General features: G+C 31.3%; 6 protein-coding genes across 14 annotated transcripts; 2 read left to right on the top strand and 4 right to left on the bottom strand.

Moving 5' to 3' along the window:
- Positions 1-243: 243 nt before the first annotated feature.
- Positions 244-1,544, top strand: LOC143213694 (mitochondrial import inner membrane translocase subunit Tim13-B). The gene is made up of 4 exons (XM_076433764.1): positions 244-388; positions 498-829; positions 914-982; positions 1,410-1,544. The coding sequence occupies exons 2-4, from the start codon at positions 716-718 to the stop codon at positions 1,506-1,508; spliced, it is 282 nt and encodes a 93-aa protein (XP_076289879.1). The 5' UTR covers positions 244-388; positions 498-715; the 3' UTR covers positions 1,509-1,544.
- A 3,927-nt stretch (positions 1,545-5,471) lies between these two features.
- Positions 5,472-8,849, bottom strand: LOC143213685 (uncharacterized). 5 transcript variants are annotated; one of them, XR_013010007.1, is made up of 6 exons: positions 8,508-8,843; positions 8,326-8,379; positions 7,805-8,074; positions 6,895-7,707; positions 6,224-6,447; positions 5,472-6,132 (listed from the first exon to the last, which is right to left on the bottom strand). XR_013010007.1 is itself a non-coding variant. In XM_076433751.1 (6 exons), the coding sequence occupies exons 1-6, from the start codon at positions 8,601-8,603 to the stop codon at positions 6,055-6,057; spliced, it is 1,242 nt and encodes a 413-aa protein (XP_076289866.1). In that variant the 5' UTR covers positions 8,604-8,849; the 3' UTR covers positions 5,472-6,054. The 5 variants fall into 5 exon arrangements, 3 of the variants coding, with proteins under 3 accessions (XP_076289866.1, XP_076289864.1, XP_076289865.1); XR_013010006.1 differs by having other exon boundaries at positions 6,239-6,447; positions 8,508-8,842; XM_076433751.1 differs by having other exon boundaries at positions 7,188-7,707; positions 8,508-8,849.
- Positions 8,850-9,234: 385 nt separating this feature from the next.
- On the bottom strand, positions 9,235-10,731 carry LOC143213692 (EEF1A lysine methyltransferase 1). 5 transcript variants are annotated; one of them, XM_076433762.1, is made up of 5 exons: positions 10,584-10,731; positions 9,976-10,143; positions 9,746-9,893; positions 9,458-9,667; positions 9,235-9,389 (listed from the first exon to the last, which is right to left on the bottom strand). In XM_076433762.1, the coding sequence occupies exons 2-5, from the start codon at positions 10,126-10,128 to the stop codon at positions 9,256-9,258; spliced, it is 645 nt and encodes a 214-aa protein (XP_076289877.1). In that variant the 5' UTR covers positions 10,129-10,143; positions 10,584-10,731; the 3' UTR covers positions 9,235-9,255. The 5 variants fall into 5 exon arrangements, with proteins under 5 accessions (XP_076289877.1, XP_076289876.1, XP_076289875.1 ...); XM_076433761.1 differs by having other exon boundaries at positions 9,976-10,295; positions 10,584-10,730; XM_076433760.1 differs by lacking the exon at positions 10,584-10,731 and adding an exon at positions 10,367-10,498 and having other exon boundaries at positions 9,976-10,295.
- Position 10,732: 1 nt separating this feature from the next.
- Positions 10,733-14,260, top strand: Glnrs (Glutaminyl-tRNA synthetase). The gene is made up of 10 exons (XM_076433746.1): positions 10,733-10,865; positions 11,057-11,361; positions 11,457-11,647; positions 11,850-12,105; positions 12,215-12,512; positions 12,618-12,997; positions 13,081-13,399; positions 13,491-13,711; positions 13,816-14,008; positions 14,121-14,260. The coding sequence occupies exons 1-10, from the start codon at positions 10,743-10,745 to the stop codon at positions 14,169-14,171; spliced, it is 2,337 nt and encodes a 778-aa protein (XP_076289861.1). The 5' UTR covers positions 10,733-10,742; the 3' UTR covers positions 14,172-14,260.
- A 10-nt stretch (positions 14,261-14,270) lies between these two features.
- LOC143213690 (parkin coregulated gene protein homolog) lies at positions 14,271-15,427 on the bottom strand. Its single transcript, XM_076433755.1, has 4 exons — positions 15,227-15,427; positions 14,844-15,162; positions 14,617-14,766; positions 14,271-14,552 (listed from the first exon to the last, which is right to left on the bottom strand). The coding sequence occupies exons 1-4, from the start codon at positions 15,329-15,331 to the stop codon at positions 14,380-14,382; spliced, it is 747 nt and encodes a 248-aa protein (XP_076289870.1). The 5' UTR covers positions 15,332-15,427; the 3' UTR covers positions 14,271-14,379.
- A 144-nt stretch (positions 15,428-15,571) lies between these two features.
- On the bottom strand, positions 15,572-23,229 carry LOC143213677 (DNA-directed RNA polymerase III subunit RPC1-like). The gene is made up of 20 exons (XM_076433730.1): positions 23,083-23,229; positions 22,499-22,634; positions 22,263-22,412; positions 21,499-21,834; positions 21,045-21,377; positions 20,826-20,963; positions 20,556-20,753; positions 20,242-20,478; positions 19,825-20,158; positions 19,514-19,763; positions 19,163-19,392; positions 18,723-19,073; positions 18,302-18,470; positions 17,879-18,218; positions 17,563-17,750; positions 16,653-16,800; positions 16,416-16,568; positions 16,140-16,340; positions 15,923-16,057; positions 15,572-15,814 (listed from the first exon to the last, which is right to left on the bottom strand). The coding sequence occupies exons 1-20, from the start codon at positions 23,124-23,126 to the stop codon at positions 15,725-15,727; spliced, it is 4,161 nt and encodes a 1,386-aa protein (XP_076289845.1). The 5' UTR covers positions 23,127-23,229; the 3' UTR covers positions 15,572-15,724.
- Positions 23,230-23,645: the final 416 nt, after the last annotated feature.

Here is a 23,645-nt window from a genome sequence, read left to right on the forward strand (position 1 = left end):
AAATCAAAATTAAAAAAATAGATTTCTATTGCTCGATAAAACGCAAATAACAATTCGTTTAAATTCAATCGATTGTCGTGACACAAGAGGAAATTATCGCGAGAGGCAACGACACGATTCGAAAAAATCGGTGAAATCGGTGAAAAATAAATATAATTCACTTGAACACAGAATTTTAAAAACAATGAAAATCCAAATAAATAATCTGGATACCTATCGAGAGGATGAAACAAGAAAAAGGGTCACCGTATTGCGTCGTACACATATACCGTCAATTAAACTCTAAGAGAAACTCTAATTAAAAATAATGAAATCGAGAAGATGGAAGAAGAGAAACGGTACTCACCACGTAACGGTCACCGTATTGCGTCATCGTTTATAATAAAAAGTAATTGTATATAAACACGATATATGTATATATGTGTATTTTGAAGATACGAATAAATCCTTAAATCTAACACCAATTTAAATGCAATGTTCCAAATTCGTTTTTGCAGTGAAAACGCGTTATTACCACCATTGGTTACTGCAGCATTACGTAACACTTCTCAGCACTTATCTACAGAACATTGGAAACAGAATTTAAATGGTAACTTCACGTGCTTCCGGTGTATTGAACCAACCGGGCCAGACGGTGGTTCCGAAACATAGTGGTATGAAGTAATTTTGATTTTCACATTATCATATAAAGAAAGAATTACTTTAAAGTGTAAATATGGATTCCTTATCGTCCTTACCATCCGACACATTAACAAGTTCTCAACGAGACGAACTTATGGATCAAATTAAACAACAAATCGCTGTTGCAAATGCACAGGAGTTGCTTACGGTACGATTACACAAGTATATATTATTTTTTACTTTTGCGAACGTAAGATGAATGACTGGTGCGGTTTTGATCTGATATTTTCAGAAAATGACAGAGAAATGCTTCAAAAAGTGTATAAATAAGCCAGGCACATCGTTGGATAATTCTGAACAGGTAACCTATTTTATTTTGTAAAATATAACCTTAAAGGTAGTGAAGTATTCACGAAAAAGTAATGAAACGTATTTATACTTTCATTCATCGGTATTTAATAAGGTTTATGAAATATAAAGTATACTTTATCAAATATTAACAAAAAAAGAAGATATTTAAAATCGTGTTTTGTAATTATTTCTAGAATTATAGCATTACAAATGTCTAAAAAATAATTATATAAATACATTCAGTCTTATTTACACATATAAGTAGTTCCATATTATCTCATTAAATTTGTCACAAGGTCTCTGCTTCAGGCTATTGCTTGGCAACAAACTTTTAAGTTGTTTTTTTTGTAATTATATAAATTCATGTTATAATATAAACAGATTTATTGTATTACAAGTATCAAATTGTGTTATTCATAATTTTATTTTATTTACAGAAATGTGTGGCAATGTGCATGGACCGATATATGGATGCATTTAATATTGTATCGAAAGCATATAGTGAACGACTACAAAGAGAGCGTAATAGAATGTAAAAGTAATAATTTTTAATAAATTGTTTTCCTATTGTACATCTTGTAGTTTACTGAACAGTAATAGTTCTATCAACTATCTTCCAAACATTGTTGAAAAATGTCAACGTTGTATATTATTGCTATCAATTGCAAATTGTTGCAAATTAATCATAAACATTAAACAATTTTGTACATAAATTGTACATAATTGTAGGAATTCTAATTAATTGCAATTACCAAACAGTTTTTATATTTCTGTATACACCCATAAAATATTTTAAATTCGAATAGTGTAATTAATAATCACACTGTTATACGCATTTATAGAACATTGATGTAGTGTAATAAATATAAATTTAATAAACATATATAATATGGAACTATCTTTACATTGTATGTTTATGAAATTAATAAATTTCATTTATTCCAACTTATCAATTTTCTTTCCATACGATATTAGACTAAATAAGTGTTGTCATGAACAAAATGATTTAGCAGAAACTAGAATGGTACAATGAATTAATTATGAAAAATCTTTTTAAATACATGATTTCGGAATAAAGATTCATTATAGGGTCATCACAAAAAATTCGACAACATTTGCAAAAGAGAAAAATCTTTATAAAATAAATAACATATACATGAATATCATTACATCATACTTCAAAATCATAAATAAGTAACTTAGGTGTTTTGTAAATCCCACAATTCCATAGTATGTATTTGCATTGTTTATTATTCATACACACTAAAAGGCACAATATAGCTACCAATATCTCAACGTGGTTACAGATGTAATTACCTTGGACTGTATGAAAAAATATTGTGAATAGTTCATTAATACTTCATCTGCTTAATTTGATAGTATAAATTAGCAAATAACAATAATTACAACTATTTCGTACCAGTGTTTGCAGAATCTATGATTAATTTGCATATAGTGCATTAAATACCGTTATCATATATACATAACAAATCGATATCATTACTCATTTATAATATATTTTTTTCCTGTCGAAAAATTACTTCAAAGATGTATGTATCAAAAAACAAAGTAATATCTATTTTTTTTTTTTGAAAATATACTTCCAAGTCTTTTTGTACTGCATTCCCCTACATGTTTGACGTATAAAATAAAATGCTGTATACTTGCAATGTACTTTACTTATCCGTTTTAAAGATATTTAAAAATAAAAATATATAACAAGACCTCTTAGTCATTGTATATCTATTAGAATAATTGAAACCTAATTCTTTGTTACATATAAATAACAAATCGAAGCAAATAATGACATCACTGTGCATTAAGAATTTATCATGCTATAACATGGTAGCAGACATGTGGCACACTTCTACAAAATTTAGATTTTAGTAATCTAATACATGTATATTTTAATTAATGTTTATTTTATATTGAAACATTCTATATTAGAGTTGAAGGAACAAGCAGTATGGCATTATAATCGAACATTTTTTTAACAAGAGTGATAGGAATGTTTGATAAATTGAAAATATATTTAATTACTTCAAATTTCATCAATCAACTATCCGAGAAATAGTCAGTGTATTAAAAAATGAATTTAAGAGTAAATTGTCTGAAATTAATCGCTTCTACAAATCACAATTTTGAAAGAGAAACAATGTCTATGCTTTATCCTTTTGAACCACCAAGCCTGCAACAATGTTAAGTCTTTTTTCCAATCAAAACATAAAATTAACACAGGACATGTAGTATCAGTGCATAAAAAATGTTTTTTATATGAATGTACCAAGTATATTGGCAACACTAAGCAAATGTAAAATTGCTATAAACTTGTAACAAGACATTCAAATATGTTAAAATACGTGTGGGCTACATAACTATAAATCAATTATGTTTAGAACTAATTGAAATGACATAAATATAAAAATGTTTGTATATCCTGTAATACAAATGTAGAAACACTTCCTAATTTTATAAGAATGCAAAATAAAATTTCAATACAATGTGTAATTGTGAAATATTTCTTAAATTACACTCTCTCTCTCGCTCTCTCTCTCGCTCTTATATCCTATAGTGAAAAATACTTATGCTGTAAATTTGCTTACTAATTCTAACAATACAACAAAAGTGTAATAATCTTCATAACAATGGAATGTATTTATGCTTTACGTTCTATAGTGTAGGAATGTTCAGTGTTGTCCTGAAATTGAGAGTTTATAAAATTATTTTATATTGATTTTAAAGTGTAACCACGTTGATTGGTCAGGAACACACCTGCTTTAATTGTATATACATAGAGATAAAAGTCGATTCAAACTAAGTGATTTCATTGTTCTACGTATACTCTGAATAATGCAGGAATAAGTAACCTTTTCTTTTTGCTATTTTAATAATGAATTTATAGAAACATGTATTGAATAAACATTTCTCTATTCGAGATGTGAATCTTAGACGAACGAGTGGTTTTGATGATTGTACTCTAAATGACATAAAAAAACAGTTATATCAACTTTCTTCATTTGTAACTAATAAAAGGATAAACGTAAAAAATATGCGAAATAAGAAACTCAACCTCTAGCAATACAAAACAAGAAAATGTCACGTCAGTTAAGTGATCGATCTCAATTATATAACTTATTAGGAATCTGCATACACATAAACAGACACATATTCAAGTGTTTATATGAATGCTCATTGTTTTCAAAGGTGTTTAATATTAAAATCTGTGTATGTATCGGTGACTCGCCTACAAAGCTTAACAAATTATGAGAGTGTTCTAAATAATGTGTCGATAAATATTTTTGTAAAGAATGCTCATTCACACAAATATTCGCGTATGTGTTTGTTCACGTTCGAATTGATCTCACCATAAGAATATCAATTGAAATCGATGATTTCTCCTTGAAAGAAAATATGTCATATTGCATTACAAATAACACTGCTATAGTGAAATTACATTCAACAATTATTTCCTAATTAAACTGTACATGAAATGTTTCAGTTATAAATGTTTTAGTCTTAGATAGGATTAATCTTGTGCAAATGGAATTGTATAAGTCACATTGAAAGATCCTGAAATCTCTTTGTTTGAATCAGTTGCAGTATTTAATATTGATGACTCCAGAGTAGTCATGTGCTACCAAAAAGAAATTTTGTGAAGAAAGCAGGCTGTACATTTTTACAAACAGATTTTGATTTGTCAAGCATTCTGTTGATCCACCATGAATTGTACTTAGTTATTGCATCTTATTTGCGGCATAGTATATTAATACGAATATGTTTATCAAGGTATTGGATTGCCCAAAAATTTCGTTTCTTAGTCTAAAGCTTGTATAATAATTGAGGATATTAAAAATTAGGTATGCAAAAGAAAAAGAAACACGTAAGCTCCTAATTTCCATCAACTAGCTTCAATTTTTATAGATAATTATTTTAGTTTTACGCATTTAGCACCATTACCTTGGAAACAAAATAATTTGATTTATTTTTAGGCAATCCATTTTTAGACGGATAATTTATCAATATTGCTATCGATACTATACCAGTATCTTCAGTTAAGTGAGGTAATTAATGACATTCAGTCATAAAAATCAGACAAGAATTATTCTGGTAAACACAACAAAGACTATTACAAAGTTTTCTTTTGTTTAGAGAGACATAACTAAGTATCCAACAATCATTAATGTAGCTGATTACTTTCCACTTCTTAAAGTATTTTAACATTGAGATAATTGGCTTTAAGAATAATAATACTAGACATATTTACAGAATAACGTAGAAGGCAGCTTGTCTGAAAATCCAATTAAAGTCTTAGTATTACGATTCTAATTCAATTAACAATGTATCACAATATTTCAAACAAAAACATTTCACATTCTGATTTTGATTATTTCGTGCAACAAATTGAGTTGAATAGCGTTTCACATTTCTTTTTTTTTTGTTTGTATCAATGCAATTTTCTTATTGCAGGTATTTCTTATTGCGTTACAACATTGTAGATATGCTAACAATACTTGTTATACAAGTCTATTGGAACTTTCAGATGATTTCTGTTGTTAATTCTTAGATTTATACGAAATATAATTTTACATCTTATTGCAGTAGTAACAAAAGGCATTGGCAGTTTAGTTGGTTTCCTCGTATTTAGCTCGTTTTAATAAGACGTTTCATGCCTTTCGTAAATAGCTAAAAATATTTTAATGTTATGTTACAACAAATTCAGAATATTCGTTCAAAAGTTTCCATTTTTAAATACTGCTAGAATATATCAAATAGAAATTTATAATCTGTACAAAAATATGTTTCTATTGAGAAATATTATTATCAAATACGGAAAATATAACACTTCTGGACACAGATTCAGACATTTCCCTTCTACGTTTTTTGTAGAAAAACTTATAAGTATTGAGCCATAAATGGCAGTGCCATGTCGAAAACCAAAATAATTCTGCAAGTTTGTGATCCACCATAATCTGCGTTAACATATTTGATATCCAAATCGTAGGATATCAAGTATGAAAAGTTTTAAGAAAAATAGCATCTTGAAATACTTGCAGAACGTAAAAGCAGTACTTGCTCTTTCAATTATAATTCTTTTGCGCAATTAGCTGTAATACCCATTGTAAAATTTGATATATTTTTATCCATATTTATGTCTTCAAGCTAAAAAAGAATTATAAGCGGAATATTCAAACTATGTAAGACAATTTTGTTACTTGGTAACATATATTAAACAAGATGACCTTTCACTCACGTTGTATTTACTTACACATGAAGTACTGCTTAACATGTCATCAATTTCCTCGATTTCTTCGCTTATTTCTTCGCTATGCACACTTTGTGTTTTGTCTTGCTTTTTTGTTTGTAATTTTATTGGGCTATTTGATTTTTCAGGTTCTTTCGTAGGACTTTGATCGTAAGCACTACCGGATGCAGACGAAACGAAATCTTCTTCGTAATTGTCAACACCATCTGTTCCTGAAAATATTATTTCGATAATGCACGTGTAACGTATATAGAAAAATTAGTAATCACACTGTGAATGTTTATGCAAATACGCCAAACGCTCCATGTAATACAAGAAAATGTTTTTTCAAAATTACTATAACATATTTAATTTACAAACGTGATTCAAATAAATCTTGAAAAAGATCCAAACTAGGATCGAAACGTTGATTTTGTTTGACAATTAGCAAAGTTGCTTTATAATTCGTAATAAACGATCGAACCGTTGCGCCGAAAACATTAAAAAATTTATTAATACACGAAAATATTGGATAAAATTTTAATTATACTTTGAACTCGATAAAATCTGTATCGAATTAATTAATTAATGGATTCCTATTAATCTCTACATTCGTAAATTCGTTTCTAGAAATATAGATTTGCATAGACATCTACAATCTGTAAATGTTAAACGCATACCAACATACCAAGTCCGATATCCATCAATTCTTTTAGATCATTAATATTAGTCTTTTTACCATTTAATGGCGGGAGATCACTAAGTATAGAATGAGATTTCTTATCTAAAGACGGTAAATCTTGTAAAAAGGATTCAGTATTATGTATAGTATTGATATTTTCTCTTTTTCCATCAACAATAATTTCTTCAAAGTATACAGTTTTCCCAAAACTATTTCCAGTATTAACTGACTTTTTATTTTGTACGTTATTTGTTATTTGTAAATCCAAACTATTTATATTATTTTGCTTACTTATATCTTCATTTTGATTTGTTTGCAGTTCAGTAACTATAGATTCATCAAACTTAATTAAAGGCTCGGTTTTATTTAGTAAATTTGTTTGGATGGTTGTATCTACTTCAGTCTCCTCTGTCACGTGATTCATCACTGTAGTTGTGCCGTTCGGACTTACAGAGAGTGTATCAAAATGCATATTATTGTTCCCTGTGATATCAATTCCGTTATCCTTTTCCGAGTCCTCAGAGGCGATACTTTTCCTGAGAGAGTTAGTTTGTTTTTCAAAATTCGATCGATCTATTGAAATATCATCGAAAGACATTTCTTTACTCGTGTTGTCGTTTATTGTCATATTTATCGGAAGTTTTGGGCTTTGCTGCGAAACACTCTCCAGTTTACCCGAAATATCATTATTATTAGATAAGGATGCTGTTTCTTTATGTAATACCTTCGGAATGGAAATCTCAAATGTTGCGTTGGCAATATTTGTTTCACTTTCATTGGTCTTATTAAACCTGCTGTTATTAGTTTCGTTCTGTAATGTTTACATTGTTTCATTATCGTGTATAAAAATCACTTAATGTTTCATATTATAAATAGAATAAACATTGAAATATTTTTATTACAAATACCTTTTGCGTGTTATTGAAGGCACTAATCATGCTATTTTTTAAAATTTCTCCGAGTAATGGTTCATTCGATTCAATACCTAATTCTTCGCATAATTTATTTCTTCCAACATAATTATATTCTTTCCCAAAGTACGTCTCTGGATCATATACAGATATTGTATAATCAAGACCAAAATATTCTAGGAACTCCCTAACCAAGGAAAACAATAATTTTCCTTCTGAATTAGCCAGGTACTGTTTTACAGTTTTATTGAGAAGTGGTTCTGGATTCTAAAATATTAATTTAATTATACATCACTGATACCTTAAATTTTCATTATTATTTATAATGAAAAAAGACTTTCAAAATTTAAATTACAGATGAATAAACTGCTGTTTTTACACGGTTCGAATGTATTATATAGTTATACTATGTTATAAGCTACGATTTATGATGGAAGTGAAAGCACAACAAATATTTTTATGACTGGAAGTATCAAACAAGATTTCTTAAGACATATTACAGTAAAATTTTGACATACCATTACTGATTCTTGTTCTTCTAGAGCTAAGAACACACTTGCTCTCAGTTCTGCCTATAACATTACAAAAGACTTTGAAAAGAGTACCACAGTAAAGATTTGAAAAATTTCAACAAGTTCTTTGACACAATATACATAACCTAGAAAAAAGGCGTGATTTTTATAATTTCGTTTTAGCATACCCGCACTTTTGCAAGAACACCATTATTCTCAAGGGTTTGCACCACCAAATCCCGCAATTCTGTATCTTCCTCCATGGAAATGTTTCCGTCTATCATGATTATAAATAAAAATTACTCCCGCAAACACTCAAGAAATGTAAATATTTACGCTTTCCATCGCGTGTCTTCTTTTCACAGATGTTTACCTAGAGATTATTTTTTCCCCGTCTAGGGAGTTTAAACTTAACTTCGCGGAAGTTTATATTCTTTTCATGTATACATATATGTCATACATGTGTGTGTAAGAATGTATTTTTGTGTTCTTCCTTTCAATTATGTGAAAGTGTATATATAAAACTAAAATAGAGCTTATTACACAATAGTTGCGGCAGAATACAAAACGTAAAGTAAGTCATCAAATTTAATACTTTGTTCGAATATATTACAATATGTCAGTATTGCCAATATACTTTAGTTTGTAATTAGTGTCCTATTTTTATCAAAATTAGATCGAAGAAAAATAAACAACAATATTTCTCCTATTCAATCAGTTTTATATGCGTTTATGCAAATAATTATGCTAATTTCTATAACGACATATTTTCAAAACACACCGGAAGTGCCTCAGCTACATACTTGAGTGTAACGAACATTTCGAAAGTTTAAATTTCACATTACATATACTACTTACTACATGTTAGGACTTATTGATTTTTTAAATTTCGAACGTGTGAAGGCATATAGAATATTTTTATTTACACATATTCATTTATTTTAATATTTCATCGAAATCGAAATTCGAGTAACAATAGAATTCATTTGCAAGATTATTTTGATGGTGAGGTACAAAGTTGCAAATTTTAACGTCCAATAGTCGTTCTGCTAATTCTGCCATAACAGCACCTGGTAACAAAAAGAAGAAAATATAGTAATTTTAAATAATAAATAAAAACTCTAATATATATATTTACCTGTACAAAGAACAATATTCTTTTTTGTCAAGAATTTTATTGTAAGCGCAGTTTTTGTTAAACATTCATCAGAAAGAAATGGTGGATCAGCGATGACTAAGTCATAATAACCTGCTTTATTTCTTTCTAAATCCAATGGAAATTTATAATCATACGGTACATAGTCAGAACCAAAAACTTTAAAGCGTTTGTCGTACTCAAAAAGAGTTACTGTTAACAAAAAAATTGCTTAGTAATATTAACAGTCATATTACACAAATAATAGATGTATACCTAACAAATAAATACCTTGTCGTTTACCACAGACTTTTTTTAATTTACTATAAAGTGTAGGACACGAAATTAGAGCAATCTTTCCATCAGAATTTGTAGAATTTATAGCACCTTTGACAAGAGTATCTGTAGTGTTGTCATCATACCAAAACTGACTCAATTGCTGTTCATATTGATAATATTAATGTTACAAAATATGATAAATATATATGAATATATTTATGATACAGCAAAAATTCACTTACCCAGTTTTCATCGAAACAAATGTTATCTACGTTTTGACTTTCTGAAATGCATTCTAATTGATTTTCCCTTTCTTCTTTCTCTTTAAGAAATTCATTTAATGCAGCAAGTGTTGTGGGACATAATTGTAAATCGTCATCGTCGCTGATACTCATGTTCTAACAATTTGTCTAAATATATATTTTATTAATAAAAAATACTAACTTTCATTGATACGATCAATTGAACAAATCGATTGTATTGAATATTGCTTTACATGTATCACGTGTGAATTATAACCAACTAATAAATTGTTTCTAAAATATATTTATGTATATTTTACCTGCAATATATACATAATGTATATTTACGTACAGTAATACAGCACATAAATGAAATTGTTGATTTTATTACCGTGTACAACAAAACAAAATAAATAATCCCTTATGTATATTTACATATTCTTTTATATGCCGAAAGTCTTATCAATTATCTTTCTAATACATGCGTGAACTGTTTATAACAACGATATTAATTTGATAGGAAACTAAATAGCAATTGTATTTAGATTTTTTTAACTGCACGTGTATGGAATAAAACTTTTAGTGCCGAATACAGTAAAAAAATTGACCTTTCACAACAAAGATATCCCTCCTTTTCTTATTTCACATAACCCCAACCTTGTCCTGGGTTATCGAATTGTATTTATGGTATCAATGCTACAGAATTGATTTGCCGGTTCCAAAATTAAAGACAACGTTTCATTGTTTCTTGGAAGAAAGAACGGCATATGACAATGGAAATAGACGATAATATAAAATTGTTCCAATCGATTGGCTTGAGTGAACAAAAGGCTAAAGAAACATTAAAAAATAAACAAGTTTCTAGCCATTTGAAACTTGCAATAACCGAGGTTAGCAAATTATTTAATACTTAAGATTACACATGCTCATAGTAATATTGTCATTTATTTACTTCGATTTATCATTGATATATGTAATTTTTTATTGGTTTTAACAAAATCCTGTATTAGCTGTTGAGTATTATGTCACCATTGGTACATTTGATTGTACCATATGTAATCAGTAAATATGAATATTTCAGGCCAATAAATATGGAGTTATTACTCCAGAAATTGGAATTTTATTGTATCATCTTGCTTCAAAAATCAAGAATCAAATTTCTGATAAACTACCATTTGCTGCCAAATACATAGCTGAGAAAAAGTTAGATACAACTCAAAGGGTCGATGCAGCATTGAGTTTTCTACTTCATCATGTGAAAGAAACAATTGAGATTTCAAATTTTGAGAAAGAATGTGGTATAGGAGTTATTGTTACCCCAGAAGAAATTGAAACTGAAGTAGAAAAAGCTATAAATGAACATAAACCAGAAATATTGGAGAAAAGGTATTAAATTGTTTCTTTGTAATTAGCTTTCGATACTACATCAAGCTTAGTTGTAGTTAACGAATTCTAAATCAGAAAAATGTATGTATTTACAGATATCGTTTCAATGTTGGTCCGTTAATGCAAAGTGTTCGTAATAATTTAAAATGGGCAGATGGAAAGGCGGTTAAGAATGAATTTGATGTTCAAATTCTTGTACTGTTAGGGCCTAAAGTTGATTTAGATTTTAAACCACTTACTAAATTGGAAAGACAGTGTGCTTCCCCAAATATACAGAAGGAAAAGAGTAAGTCGTAAATTAATAATTAATTCTTATGTATCCCAATTGTTTTCTTGTTGACACAAAAAAATTTGTCTATATAAATTTGTCTAGAGCAGTGGCTTCATTAAAATGTAATTTATGATCGCTACCCCAGCATTTGAGCCCTAGTAAAAAATGTTCTGCTAAAATTTCTAAAAAATAAATTATTTGATATTTTCTTATTTAGAAGAACCAAAAAGTGTGGTGGCGTCAAGTGAAAAAACAGATGCTCAAACAATAAGTGAATTAATGAGAACTAAAGTTCATTTTCATAAGCCAGGAGAAAATTATAAGACTGAAGGATATGTCATAACTTCGAACACGCACAAATTATTGCAAGAACATTTGAAAATAACAGGCGGTAAAGTAAGAACTAGGTTCCCGCCAGAGCCTAATGGAATTTTACATATTGGGCATGCGAAGGCAATCAATATTAACTTTGGGTATATTCTATGTTCTAGTGTCTCTTCCTCTTTTCATTTCTATGTTTATTATTTTCATCCTTATTCTTAGCACATCGAATTCTGTAAATAAAGACTTCCTTTATTGTAGGTATGCTGCAGCTCACGATGGTATATGTTACTTACGTTACGACGATACAAACCCTGAAAAAGAAGAAGAAAAATTTTTCGTCGGTATTCGTGAAATGGTAGAATGGCTTGGATATAAACCAGCTAAGATTACATATTCTTCTGACAACTTTGAACAGTTATACGAATGGGCTGTTAAACTCATAGAGAAAGGTTTGGCATATGTATGTCACCAATCTAGCGAGGAGATAAAAGGCTTCAATCCTCCTCCGAGTCCGTGGCGGAATAGACCAATTTCAGAGAATCTTCAACTGTTCCAAGTAATTGCATTTTTCATAGATAAATAGACTTCTACCAACATCATGTCGGCTTTAAGTCCCTGTAGAAATAGTACACTAGTTGTAATTTCATTATGTTTCATGTAGGATATGAAAGATGGCTTACTTGAGGAAGGTGAGGCAACATTGCGCATGAAAGTAACATTAGAAGAAGGAAAACAAGATCCAGTTGCATATAGGATAAAATATACTCCTCATCACAGAACAGGAGATCAGTGGTGCATTTATCCTACTTACGATTTCACTCATTGCTTGTGCGACAGTATCGAACATATTACTCATTCTCTCTGCACAAAAGAGTTTCAATCACGACGATCATCATATTATTGGCTTTGCAATGCTCTGGATATTTATTGTCCTGTACAATGGGAATATGGAAGGTTAAATGTGAACTATACAGTCGTTTCAAAAAGAAAAATTGCCAAACTAATTGAACAAGGTTTTGTATCTGACTGGGATGATCCTAGGTACTTTTATTATAATATTATGTACCTAAAGACGTAAAACCCTAAGTTGTTATATATTCTAAAATTATGACACCTCTTTTTAGATTATTTACGTTAACAGCTCTTCGCAGGCGAGGCTTTCCTTCTGAAGCAATTAATAACTTCTGTGCACAAATGGGTGTAACTGGTGCTCAAGCGGTTGTCGATCCAACCGTTTTAGAAGCATGCGTTAGAGATGTTTTAAATGTTACTGCAAGTAGGCATATGGCTGTATTGGATCCACTGAAAGTGACTATCAGTAATTTTCCACATGAAAATCCTGTAAAATTGTCTGTTCCCAATTTTCCTAATGAACCAGAAAAGGGACAACACAATATTATTTTCGACGAAGTTATCTATATTGAAGCATCTGACTTCCAAGAGGTACAGTTACAGTTTTAAATAATATAATGGAGAATATTAATTATTGTAATTACTTCTAAGTTTTATTATATACTTATACCTATTATTATAGAAAGCCACGAAAGACTTTCGACGCTTAACACCGAATCAATTTGTTGGTTTGAAACATGCAGGAGTAGTGTTAACAGTTCAAGAGATAGAAAGAGATAGCAGTGGTAACATTATAAACATTATCGTCAAACAAGAACCTGCTTCTGAAAACAATAAACCTAAAGCTTTCATACATTGGGTATCGAATCCCGTATTGGCATCGATTAGATTGTATGAACGCCTGTAAGTAGTTGATAAAAATTACATATACATTGAATATTGTTACATGTAACTATTGTTAACATTTACAATACTCTGTTTACTCTCATCTGTAATATAATTATTAGATTTAAACACAAAAATCCGGAAGATACAAGTGAAGTACCAAACGGTTTTTTGAGTGATATTAATCCAAGTAGTAAGAAGGAAATTGTTGGATACATCGATGCAAGTTTAGCAGATCTGGCGAAACCTATGGAGTCGTTCCAATTTGAACGCATTGGCTTTTTCTTCGTAGATTCTGATACTACACCAGGAAAGGTAAAAATGTGATCTGTCATATAAATAGTAGAGATGTGCGAAAATTCGCAGACATTTTCGCAGACCTCTAACAAATAGTTATGTCTTTACTAATTTACTTCTCTGTTTACAGGTTGTTTTTAATAGAACCGTAACATTAAAGGAAGATTCGAAAAAGGTGTGAACCAAGTTAACATGTAGATGGAAAATTTAATACATGGACAATTTAATTTAACAATGCTTTACAACATTTGTAACATTTTGTATAATATTTATAAATAACAACCGTGAGAGATTTAAGAGGCGTGTTACTTCGGAATTTTATTACAATTTCAATCAAGTTTTATTGATAATATATTTTTCGACAATGAAGAGACAATAAATATGTGTAATTAATTCATTACACAGTTCATCATGCAAGATTCGTAGGTAGGGATCATATACTTGATATTTATAAAAGCATCTTCACCTCCGTATAGTTCGAGCACTTCAAGTGTTTCTTGTATCATATCAGCAGGGTTTTCTCCTCTTTGCTGTGCGTAATCAATCCCTTCCCCGAGGTTGACTAAAATATTAAATTCAATTATTAGTTTCGCGTAAACACGTCATCGCTAAACGAAAAGTTTTACCGTTTTTATCTTTTAACAAATTAAGCACTGGTAAAATTTGTCTAAAATATGGCACTAAAGCCTCCCCAACGCAATCTGCTGAACGTACAAGTTTCTGGAGTGTTCTCATTGTAAAGCAAATGATTTCTGGTATTTTTGTATTCAAAGCTTCTGCAACGAATACATATATAATGTAGTGTGCGAACATATAATTTAGAAGATTGTTAAAGAAAAGAAAGAGAAATTACTTTTAATAGGAATTATTAATTGTGGTACAACTGGTAAAATTTTTGGACCTCCCTGTTCCAGCATGTCAGTTATTCCTTGTTCAACTAAAAATTTATATGGTTCTTCAGTTTCCGTTACTCCGTCGAAAAATAATGGTAAATAATGATGAAAGTCTAAATTTTCGATTTCAACTTTCCAACTGATTTTAGGTCCGTACGAATCGGTTTCTAACGTAATTGGAAAGACACCTCGTTCATAGAATTTACGAAAAGTGGATGTTTTAGGTGGCTGCGGAGTATACAAACCGCATCGCGGGGGTTTTGCAACTACAGTGTTTTCCTGCGAAAGTAATATTAAACGAATACGTCTAGATGGAAACTAAATAAAAACAATAAAAACTTACCTGCAAAGCCTGAATTGTAAATGCAGGAACAACTCTCGGTTTCTTGTTCTTATATCGCGGAATATCTTTTCGAATTTCACTCCAAAATTCTTTCTCGTTTACCATTTCGATGTTTTATTATAAATTTCAGAAATTTCTTGTTGTGCTGGCACCTTTATGTTCGAGGTGAGATATGGTAAAAAATTTCAAATTGAAATCATATCAGTTTCGTAAACGCTGTAGAAATGATGCTGAAGAGAATGAGCGAGAGTTATATAAGATGCAACAAATATATGGATTCAACATGTTGTTTCCTAGCAACTAATACGCTATTCAATGAATCACAATGATACACCTCTATATGCATATTTCTTCGAAAGTATATTTTTGCTTCAGGAAGATCAATAAATCCCAAACAGAGAGACTGTATGTATACGTACAAAATTATTCGTAAGATTAGAATACATCTATCTTTTTATATACATTAAATATTTCATTACAAAGTACATAACAATTAATTTACACTTTAGATGTACTTTTTGTTATTTTCTTGTGGTACTGTGGGTCATCGAATATCAAATTCCTCTTGTTTGGCTCGTCCTTGTCAGCTGTATTTTTATAATCAGGAAAATATTGTAATAAAGCAAAACATTTGAAATTTTAAATAGATGAGTAGAATATTTGGAAATTTTTAAATGAGTAAATTATAAAAGGATATTTGTGAAGTAGTTTGAAGATTCCTGTGCCTACTGGAACTGGGATACCCATTATGATTGATTCAGACACACCGCAGATTACATCTTTCTGCCCATAATAGGCTGCGTCAAATAGATGATCCGATGTTTTTTCGAACTGTTGAACAGGTATTTATTAATACTTTTATTTGAGATTGAAATGCACAAACCTATCATCGTATTAATAAGAGAAACCTTACCGAAGCTAGATTTAAGATAGACTCCTTCATTTTCGCCAAACCTTGTCTCGTAATACCTAACACTTCTCCTCTGCTAGTCATCAAATCTGCTACGAGCATCGGATGCCTTCGATCGATACTCATTCCATGGTTCTCCATCACTAATTTAATTTCTGTCATTATCGTTGCTCGTGCAGCTTCGATTCCCAACGTTTTGAAAACCTAGAACAATGTATTATGTATATATTATGTCTTAATTATTTATATCATTAGAAAAATGTTATATTTTATACTCACCTCCAACGTATTATTCGACGTTGTTTTCCGCCCTAAAACACCGAGAGTTGCCATGACTTCGCGCATATTATCTCCTTCAACAAACAGTTTGTATTTCGTTTTACCACTTGAATCGTCATTATGAATGACGGCTCTAGAAACTGACGGTAAACCCTACGATGTACAGTAGGATAATAAGGCATAGAAAGCTTTGGAATTTTTGTAAATATTTATCGTTGATTTAGTCTTCGTATTTACCTTTACAACGACGTTCGGAATTGTCTGTTTCAGTTGGGTGAGAGCATAATTTAAACTGTATTTATTTTTGCTGGGACTCACTGTGATTATTGAATCGCCTCTAACATTCACTAATTTCGGGTTCAATTTTAACTTTGACGTACAGATCCTGCAAAGATACAAAATTGGTTGGAAAATTCATTTCTAGATGTTATGAAGGGTCATTCCATGTCAACTCGATCACTTTTTGCAGGCACCATCGTCGATTTTGTTCTAAATGAAATATGTTGTAGTTCATGTGAAATTAGAGGGGGCTTAAGTCATCATTTAACCGGTTTCGAAGTTTTTTAGAAATGGCAGGCCGTCAAAGTTTTCAATTTTTATGCCCATTTTGGCGAAAACGTGCCTCACTTATGAATTTTTATCTCGGGAACTGTTTGTTTGATTGAGCTACATTTTTTCTTGTTTTATTCGGATTGGGCTATTACAAAATAATTTTTTCAACCCCAACAATCAACTTTATAATGTCGGAAAATTTAAACAAATTCTTTTTTTAAGATACCATTACGTTAAAACGTAAAGAAAGAATTTGTTTAAATTTTTCGACATTATAAAGTTGATTGTTGGGGTTGAAAAAATTATTTTGTAATAGCCCAATCCGAATAAAACAAGAAAAAATGTAGCTCAATCAAACAAACAGTTCCCGAGATAAAAATTCATAAGTGAGGCACGTTTTCGCCAAAATGGGCATAAAAATTGAAAACTTTCCATGCCATTTCTAAAAAACTTCGAAACCGGCTAAATGATGACTTAAACTCCCTCTAATTTCACGTGGACTACAACATATTTCATTTAGAACAAAATCGACGATGGTGCCTGCAAAAAGTGATCGAGTTGGCATGGAATGACCCAAAAAGATTCAGATACTCACGAGTAACGAATTGAATTCACGTCTACTTCCAATTTCAACAGTTTTATTCTATCAACATCTAATTTTATTAATAAGAAACAATCGTCCGGTAGATATACTTCCTCGATGTATTCTGTTACTTCTCCCAAAGTGGTTTTCTCGATTCTACCTTTCACTCTTCTAGCATATTCTGGATCAACATCATTTTCCTAATACGAATGAAACAAAGAAAAATACAGATTAACTTAATATATACAAATTCGTTGGGTACCCGACGTTTTCGGGTTCTCATACACCTCTAATACGAATATAAAAACCGTTTAAGAATAAAACTTACTAGAGCTGCTGTGATAATGGGCGTGCTAATCCTGGGATTTGCGTTAATGATTTCTTTGATACGCGGTACACCCTGAGTAATGTTCATAGATGCCACACCAGCAAAATGGAAAGTTTTTAAGGTCATTTGTGTGCCCGGTTCTCCAATACTTTGCGCAGCAAGTGCACCAACGGCAGTGCCTGGCTCAATTTTCGCTCTCATATATTTCTCTTTGCAAGTATGAATAAATTCTACTAATTGAGAAACTGTAAGTCGCTCAAGTTGTAAAATTACAGGTACATTCTGCGGAGCATTATGTCGAAGACGAGCTATTTTACGCGCTACACTTTTAAGAAATGTGCTGCAATAATAACATAATATGTAACAATTATTATCGGAGTATCCTCATTGAAAGGATAAATTTGATATCAACGTTATAATTACGATAATTCTTGTTTAAACTCCTCGCTGAGACATTCATAATCTTCGGAATTCAGCAGTTCACTTGTAGCTTTTATTATGCTAGGACCATCTAATGGCTTCTCATTCTTGCAGGGTGATTTAGCTCTCACGTGATCCAATATTCTTTTACAATCTACTGGGCAATCTTTTCCTGTTAACAATTCGTATTTTGCTTATTTACTCGAAAGCAGAGGATTAAATTTAGGGACTGCAAGACAAAGTGAGTGGTAGGGGGAGTGTATTAGCCCTTTTCTGACACTGATCACGGGTGTCGCCCCTATATCAGTGGACAAATGTTTACTTTTAAATAATATCAAATAAATCATTAAACATGGCATCTTCTCTTTAATTTCACTTTTAATATTATCATAATAAAATAAAAAGTATAAAAGTAGTTCCAAACCTTCCATGTAGGTAGGATCTAATGCATCTCCGCCGTACAGTATTTGTACAATGTCTCCCACCGAATTACGAACTGTCATATCATAATGAAGGCACAAATCTTCTAAACTCTTAACCAATCTTCTTTGCATGTAGCCAGTTTCTGCAGTTTTAACTGCCGTGTCCACGAGACCTTCTCTTCCACCCATCGTATGGAAGAAAAATTCCGTTGGCGTTAAACCAGAGTAAAATGAATTCTGAACGAAACCTTTAGCCGCGGGGATTTTCGAATGTCGTTCGAAATGCGGCAAGGCTCTGTCTTCAAATCCATTTGGAACTCTTTTACCGCTAATAGCTTGCTGTCCTACGCAAGCTAATTAATGCGAAGTAAGTAAGTAATTGAAATTTCACTCAGATGCTCATAGAATAAAAGCTTTTTGTAAACAGAGCTATAATACGTACCAATCATCTGTGAAATATTAATGAAACTGCCCTTACTTCCAGATAAGGCCATAACTAAAGGGCTATTACTCGGGTGAAGTTCTTTTAAACATGCTTTACCAGCATGATCACGAATTACTGAAAGTTCCCTTAATATCATTGCCTCCAATGTTTCTTCTTCCGAACATCCAGGCTGGCATACAAGACGTCCTTCTTCCATTTGATGAATATACTCTGTACATTTCGAGTATCTAAAGCCGAGTATAACTTATTAATATCAGTATGTACTATTATTAATACTAGAGGTGTGCCCGAGTACCCGACATTTTTCCACAACTCTAATTAATACACATTTCTTTCATTTATTCTTACCCAGCATTCAGAAGCTCGTGCTTAGCTTTAAGAAGTCCCTGTCCAGGTGTAACATCACCGATACCAATAGAAAAACCACGATTCATAAGAAAGAAACTAGCTATTCGTGCTAACCGCCACATAGCAATTGTTGCGATATCTTCACCCCAATCACGCAAAAGAATGTAAAATATATTTTGCTTCGATCCAGAACCCAATGTTGACTTATCCATAGACCCAGCTATTAATTCCGAATTCCGAATAATGACATCTGCAATTTACCGATTATTTTTATCATGTTAATGCATAAGTATTTAGCAAGGTATACATACATGAATCGTTTATACACAATTCTTCGTTATTAGTGTAAGCTCTCCCTTTGGTCTTTAAATTAGCTTTGATGTTGCAAGAATTATTAGGTTTCAGAATCAAACTAAAAATTTGTTTTCCTGTCCACAACATGGTTGGCTTTAAGATAGCAGGTTCGGGTAGATTTATAGACATAGCAAGATCGTTCCCTGCTAGAAGACAACCAGCCAATTGACTCGCTTGAGATTTATTTAAGAACATATCCTTTTGAGTTAACAGATATCCTCCAGTGATAAAGTCCTGTGTTGCTGCTATTAATAATTCTCCATTGCGAGGTGTAACTAAATTTGATTTATTCTGAAGGAAAGAGTAAATAAAAATGTATGTAATTATATTTCTCACGCAACATAAATTCGAGTGTAAAACACGTTGTACGTTACCCCCATTAAAACCAAAGCTTCTGCTCTTGCTTCTTCAGTTTGTGGCAAATGCAGATTCATTTCATCGCCATCGAAATCGGCATTATACGGCGTGCATACACATTCGTTGAATCTAAATGTCCGATGTTGTAATACCTTTGCTTTATGCGCCATAATACTTAATTTGTGCAGAGATGGTTGTCGATTGAATAAAACTACGTCGTCGTCTCTAAGATGCCTTTCGACGATATCGCCGTACTGTCGAGAAGGATGAATATCAATTAATCGTAATTTTAAGTGCGTTGTACAATTCTAAACTGTTACTAAAATGTTACCTGTAAATCTTGGGCAATTTTGTGTCGGTTACCATATCTTAAGTATTTTTTGAATTGAGTTTTTCCTTGCTGTATAAAATTCGCACCTGGATGTACGTCCGGACCATTTTTCACTAATTTTCGCATTAATTCTATATTTGATGGATTTACTTTCTCTGGGTATGTTAAAATTTTCGCAACATAAATAGGCACGCCAACCTAATGAATATCGCATTGTTACTTATCTTCAAGCACAAAAAGTAATATACAAATTTTTAAATCGAAGCTTACTTGTTCAATTCTGAGATTAGGATCAGGTGAAATGACAGTACGACTAGAAAAATCAACACGTTTACCGGATAAATTACCACGAAATCGACCCTGCTTTCCTTTCAACCTTTGAACCAATCCTCTTCCAGATTTTTTTGGCTGAAATATATTTGAATACCGTGTAAACAACTTTTCCAGCCAATAAATAAACTACTTCAATTTTATCTCCTAAAAACTCACTTGCATGTTAACCGGTATACCAGACATTTCGCTATTTATATAAAGGGCACAATGTAACTGAAGAAATTCCCAATCTTCGCTGTACATTTGTACTTTGGCACCACTTTGTCTATGCTTTTGAATAACATCATTGATAAAAACTATTTCAGATAATTTCATTGTTAGGTGATCTTCGGTTGTACCTGCTTTCAAATCTGATACAACACTGGGTCTAATACAAATTGGGGGCACAGGAATTCTTGTTAGTATCAAATCTTTTGGCAACGCGCATTCTGCATTCATCAGTAGCAAGGGAATGTCACTTTCCGGTATCTTTTCCAGAATACTTTGAACCTAAAAATCAAAATACAGTCGAAAGTGTTACAATAAAAATAAAAATGTCTACAGCACAGATTAAAGAATAACTATAGAAATTTGATTATATTTAGAATAATAAGGACACAATACCATTTACCTCTAATGGATTTAAAACGTTAATCAATCCACTTTGAAGTACTCCTTCTAAGGCTTTATTATCCTTCAGTACATTATTATATTCTGCTAATTTGTCCAGAACAACTACATCTGTTTTCTTTTTTGCTTTATACTTTTCATGAACTATTTTAAGTAAACCAGCTTTCTTAACTGTCCCATTAAGGTCTCCACAATTTTGACAAACAGTAGTTTTCTTGGCCTTATCCAATATTTGCTTGCGTAAAGCTTTACGAGACAAATATCCTAGATTTGGATTTAAAGCTCTGGCTGAGAAACGTTTCTTGTCAGCTTGAGATAGCATAACATGGGAACAATTCTACAAATTCAAATATTACGATTAGTGAAGGAGGTATTTTTCACGATCGAAATTTGGAATAGTAATATTTTTCACGGCGCACAGGTTCGATCAAATTATACACTAAATATAGCTAAGAGAGGCATGAAACGTTTCGATTCGGGTTTGAACCAGATAACGTTTCAGATTCGGATTTGAATCAGTTAAAATGCAAAATTTGAATCAGTTAAAAGTATAAAATAGAATAGCATTGGCATTTTAACTGATTCAAATCCGAATCGGAAACGTTATCTGGTTCAAACCTGAATTGAAACGTTTCATGCCTCACTTAGCTATATTTAGTGTAGAATTTGATCGAACCTGTGCGCCGTGAAAAATATTACTATTACGATTAGTGTTACGATTAACATTAGTTGATAGAAATATGTATGAAATCGATGATATATTACTTTACAAATCGTTTGTAGAATCCCAATGATTGCTCTAAAATAACCAACATGGAAAACTGGCAATTCCAAATCAATGTAACCGAAGTGTCCAATACATTCGTTCAGAGTTTTGCCGCATGATACACAATTTGTTGTATTATTGCAAGTACCCTGAAAATTTACATCACAAAGGTATACAATATGATTTCAGAAGAATAGGTCAAGGATAGATGAAGAAATGAAGAAATTAACAATACCATTCTTCTATCGAGTACACCATAGGGAACTGGAGTATGTTCGACATCCTGATTATATAAATTCTTTGCCACAACATGCATATGAGCCTGCCTTTCCATGTTGTGGCGACTGTCTACTCCGAAGGATACATGGGAACTGATAGAAATAGAAGTTATAGTTTAAAATGATACACAAAATACTGGAACTTATAAATATTAATGAAGCAGATTAAATTTCAGTAATCGAACACATCATGTACAATAATTAAACTTGTCATTCCCATGAAAATATATGACATGTTTAATAACATAAAATATGACAATTTATAACAAGATGTCTAGTCATGAACAAATGCATTGAGAGTAGAAAGATTTTTTTTAAACAATATCTAGGTTATCGTAAAGATGCATAAGAAAATTACTTTGAAATTGGCAATAATCATTAATGTACTATTCCGAAAATATATTTCTTATTGGAGCATTCGGGAATTGAATATAAGCAACATTATGTACATTATGAAAATTATATTATACTTGTTAAGACTAGAATTCATATTAAAAGATTGAAAATATATTTCTGTAATGCATTCAAATAATATACGTACATTTTACGGGCTACATCTGTTTCTCTAAATTGTTCCTTCACCATTTTGGAGGTTATACTTTATTCCTTGATATATAATCTGACGAGGCCTCTAGCCGGCTTAGAAAAAAACGTTCTCGTTCCTTTTTGCTTTCCTTTACACACACCTCAGCTGCCGCCAAACCACTTTTAAGCTGTCACCGTGTGTACACCGGTGTATTTGTATCAATTATTTAAAAAAAAATTCGGTGAATTCTTCGTCAAACACGTGTTGTTCCTTGTTTGTGGTGCCATCTCGAATTTGACAGTTTGGTTAGACATTTGTGCTGTGGCTGTAGAATCCATATAAATAAATTGGCGGCTAAATCACGGCTAAATACACGCTACAAGAATACCCGGCACACACATAAAAGAAGTTTTCAAGTAAGTTTTCTTTTATAGTTTTTTGATAGCAAATTACTTACATATATCACTTCGTATCACTTGCACAAAATTCAGATACTAAATGTTGGTAAATTGTTTACAGTTTCAAATTGCGTTTGATGTTGCTATTTGCTATTGAGTCTCTGAGAATGACGCAATTGA

Source organism: Lasioglossum baleicum, chromosome 11 (genome assembly GCF_051020765.1).
Source record: "Lasioglossum baleicum chromosome 11, iyLasBale1, whole genome shotgun sequence".
NCBI lineage: Eukaryota > Metazoa > Arthropoda > Insecta > Hymenoptera > Halictidae > Lasioglossum > Lasioglossum baleicum.

Coding starts and splice junctions, on each gene's coding strand:
- LOC143213694 (XM_076433764.1), top strand. CDS start 716: ATGGATTCCTTATCGTCCTTACCATCCGACACATTAACAAGTTCTCAA. Junction 830..913: donor ATGCACAGGAGTTGCTTACG/GTACGATTACAC, acceptor TGATATTTTCAG/AAAATGACAGAGAAATGCTT. Junction 983..1,409: donor CGTTGGATAATTCTGAACAG/GTAACCTATTTT, acceptor TTTTATTTACAG/AAATGTGTGGCAATGTGCAT.
- LOC143213685 (XM_076433749.1), bottom strand. CDS start 8,603: ATGATAGACGGAAACATTTCCATGGAGGAAGATACAGAATTGCGGGAT. Junction 8,380..8,507: donor GTGTTCTTGCAAAAGTGCGG/GTATGCTAAAAC, acceptor GTAATGTTATAG/GCAGAACTGAGAGCAAGTGT. Junction 6,448..6,902: donor ATTGATGGATATCGGACTTG/GTATGTTGGTAT, acceptor TAATATTTTCAG/GAACAGATGGTGTTGACAAT.
- LOC143213692 (XM_076433762.1), bottom strand. CDS start 10,128: ATGAGTATCAGCGACGATGACGATTTACAATTATGTCCCACAACACTT. Junction 9,894..9,975: donor TTTGTTTCGATGAAAACTGG/GTAAGTGAATTT, acceptor CAATATGAACAG/CAATTGAGTCAGTTTTGGTA. Junction 9,390..9,457: donor GAATATTGTTCTTTGTACAG/GTAAATATATAT, acceptor TTTTGTTACCAG/GTGCTGTTATGGCAGAATTA.
- Glnrs (XM_076433746.1), top strand. CDS start 10,743: ATGACAATGGAAATAGACGATAATATAAAATTGTTCCAATCGATTGGC. Junction 12,106..12,214: donor GCAATCAATATTAACTTTGG/GTATATTCTATG, acceptor CCTTTATTGTAG/GTATGCTGCAGCTCACGATG. Junction 14,009..14,120: donor CTGATACTACACCAGGAAAG/GTAAAAATGTGA, acceptor CTCTGTTTACAG/GTTGTTTTTAATAGAACCGT.
- LOC143213690 (XM_076433755.1), bottom strand. CDS start 15,331: ATGGTAAACGAGAAAGAATTTTGGAGTGAAATTCGAAAAGATATTCCG. Junction 15,163..15,226: donor TTACAATTCAGGCTTTGCAG/GTAAGTTTTTAT, acceptor TTACTTTCGCAG/GAAAACACTGTAGTTGCAAA. Junction 14,553..14,616: donor TTTGTTAAAAGATAAAAACG/GTAAAACTTTTC, acceptor TTAATATTTTAG/TCAACCTCGGGGAAGGGATT.
- LOC143213677 (XM_076433730.1), bottom strand. CDS start 23,126: ATGGTGAAGGAACAATTTAGAGAAACAGATGTAGCCCGTAAAAT. Junction 21,378..21,498: donor ACGTTTTAAATCCATTAGAG/GTAAATGGTATT, acceptor TTTGATTTTTAG/GTTCAAAGTATTCTGGAAAA. Junction 19,764..19,824: donor ATTGTGTATAAACGATTCAT/GTATGTATACCT, acceptor GGTAAATTGCAG/ATGTCATTATTCGGAATTCG.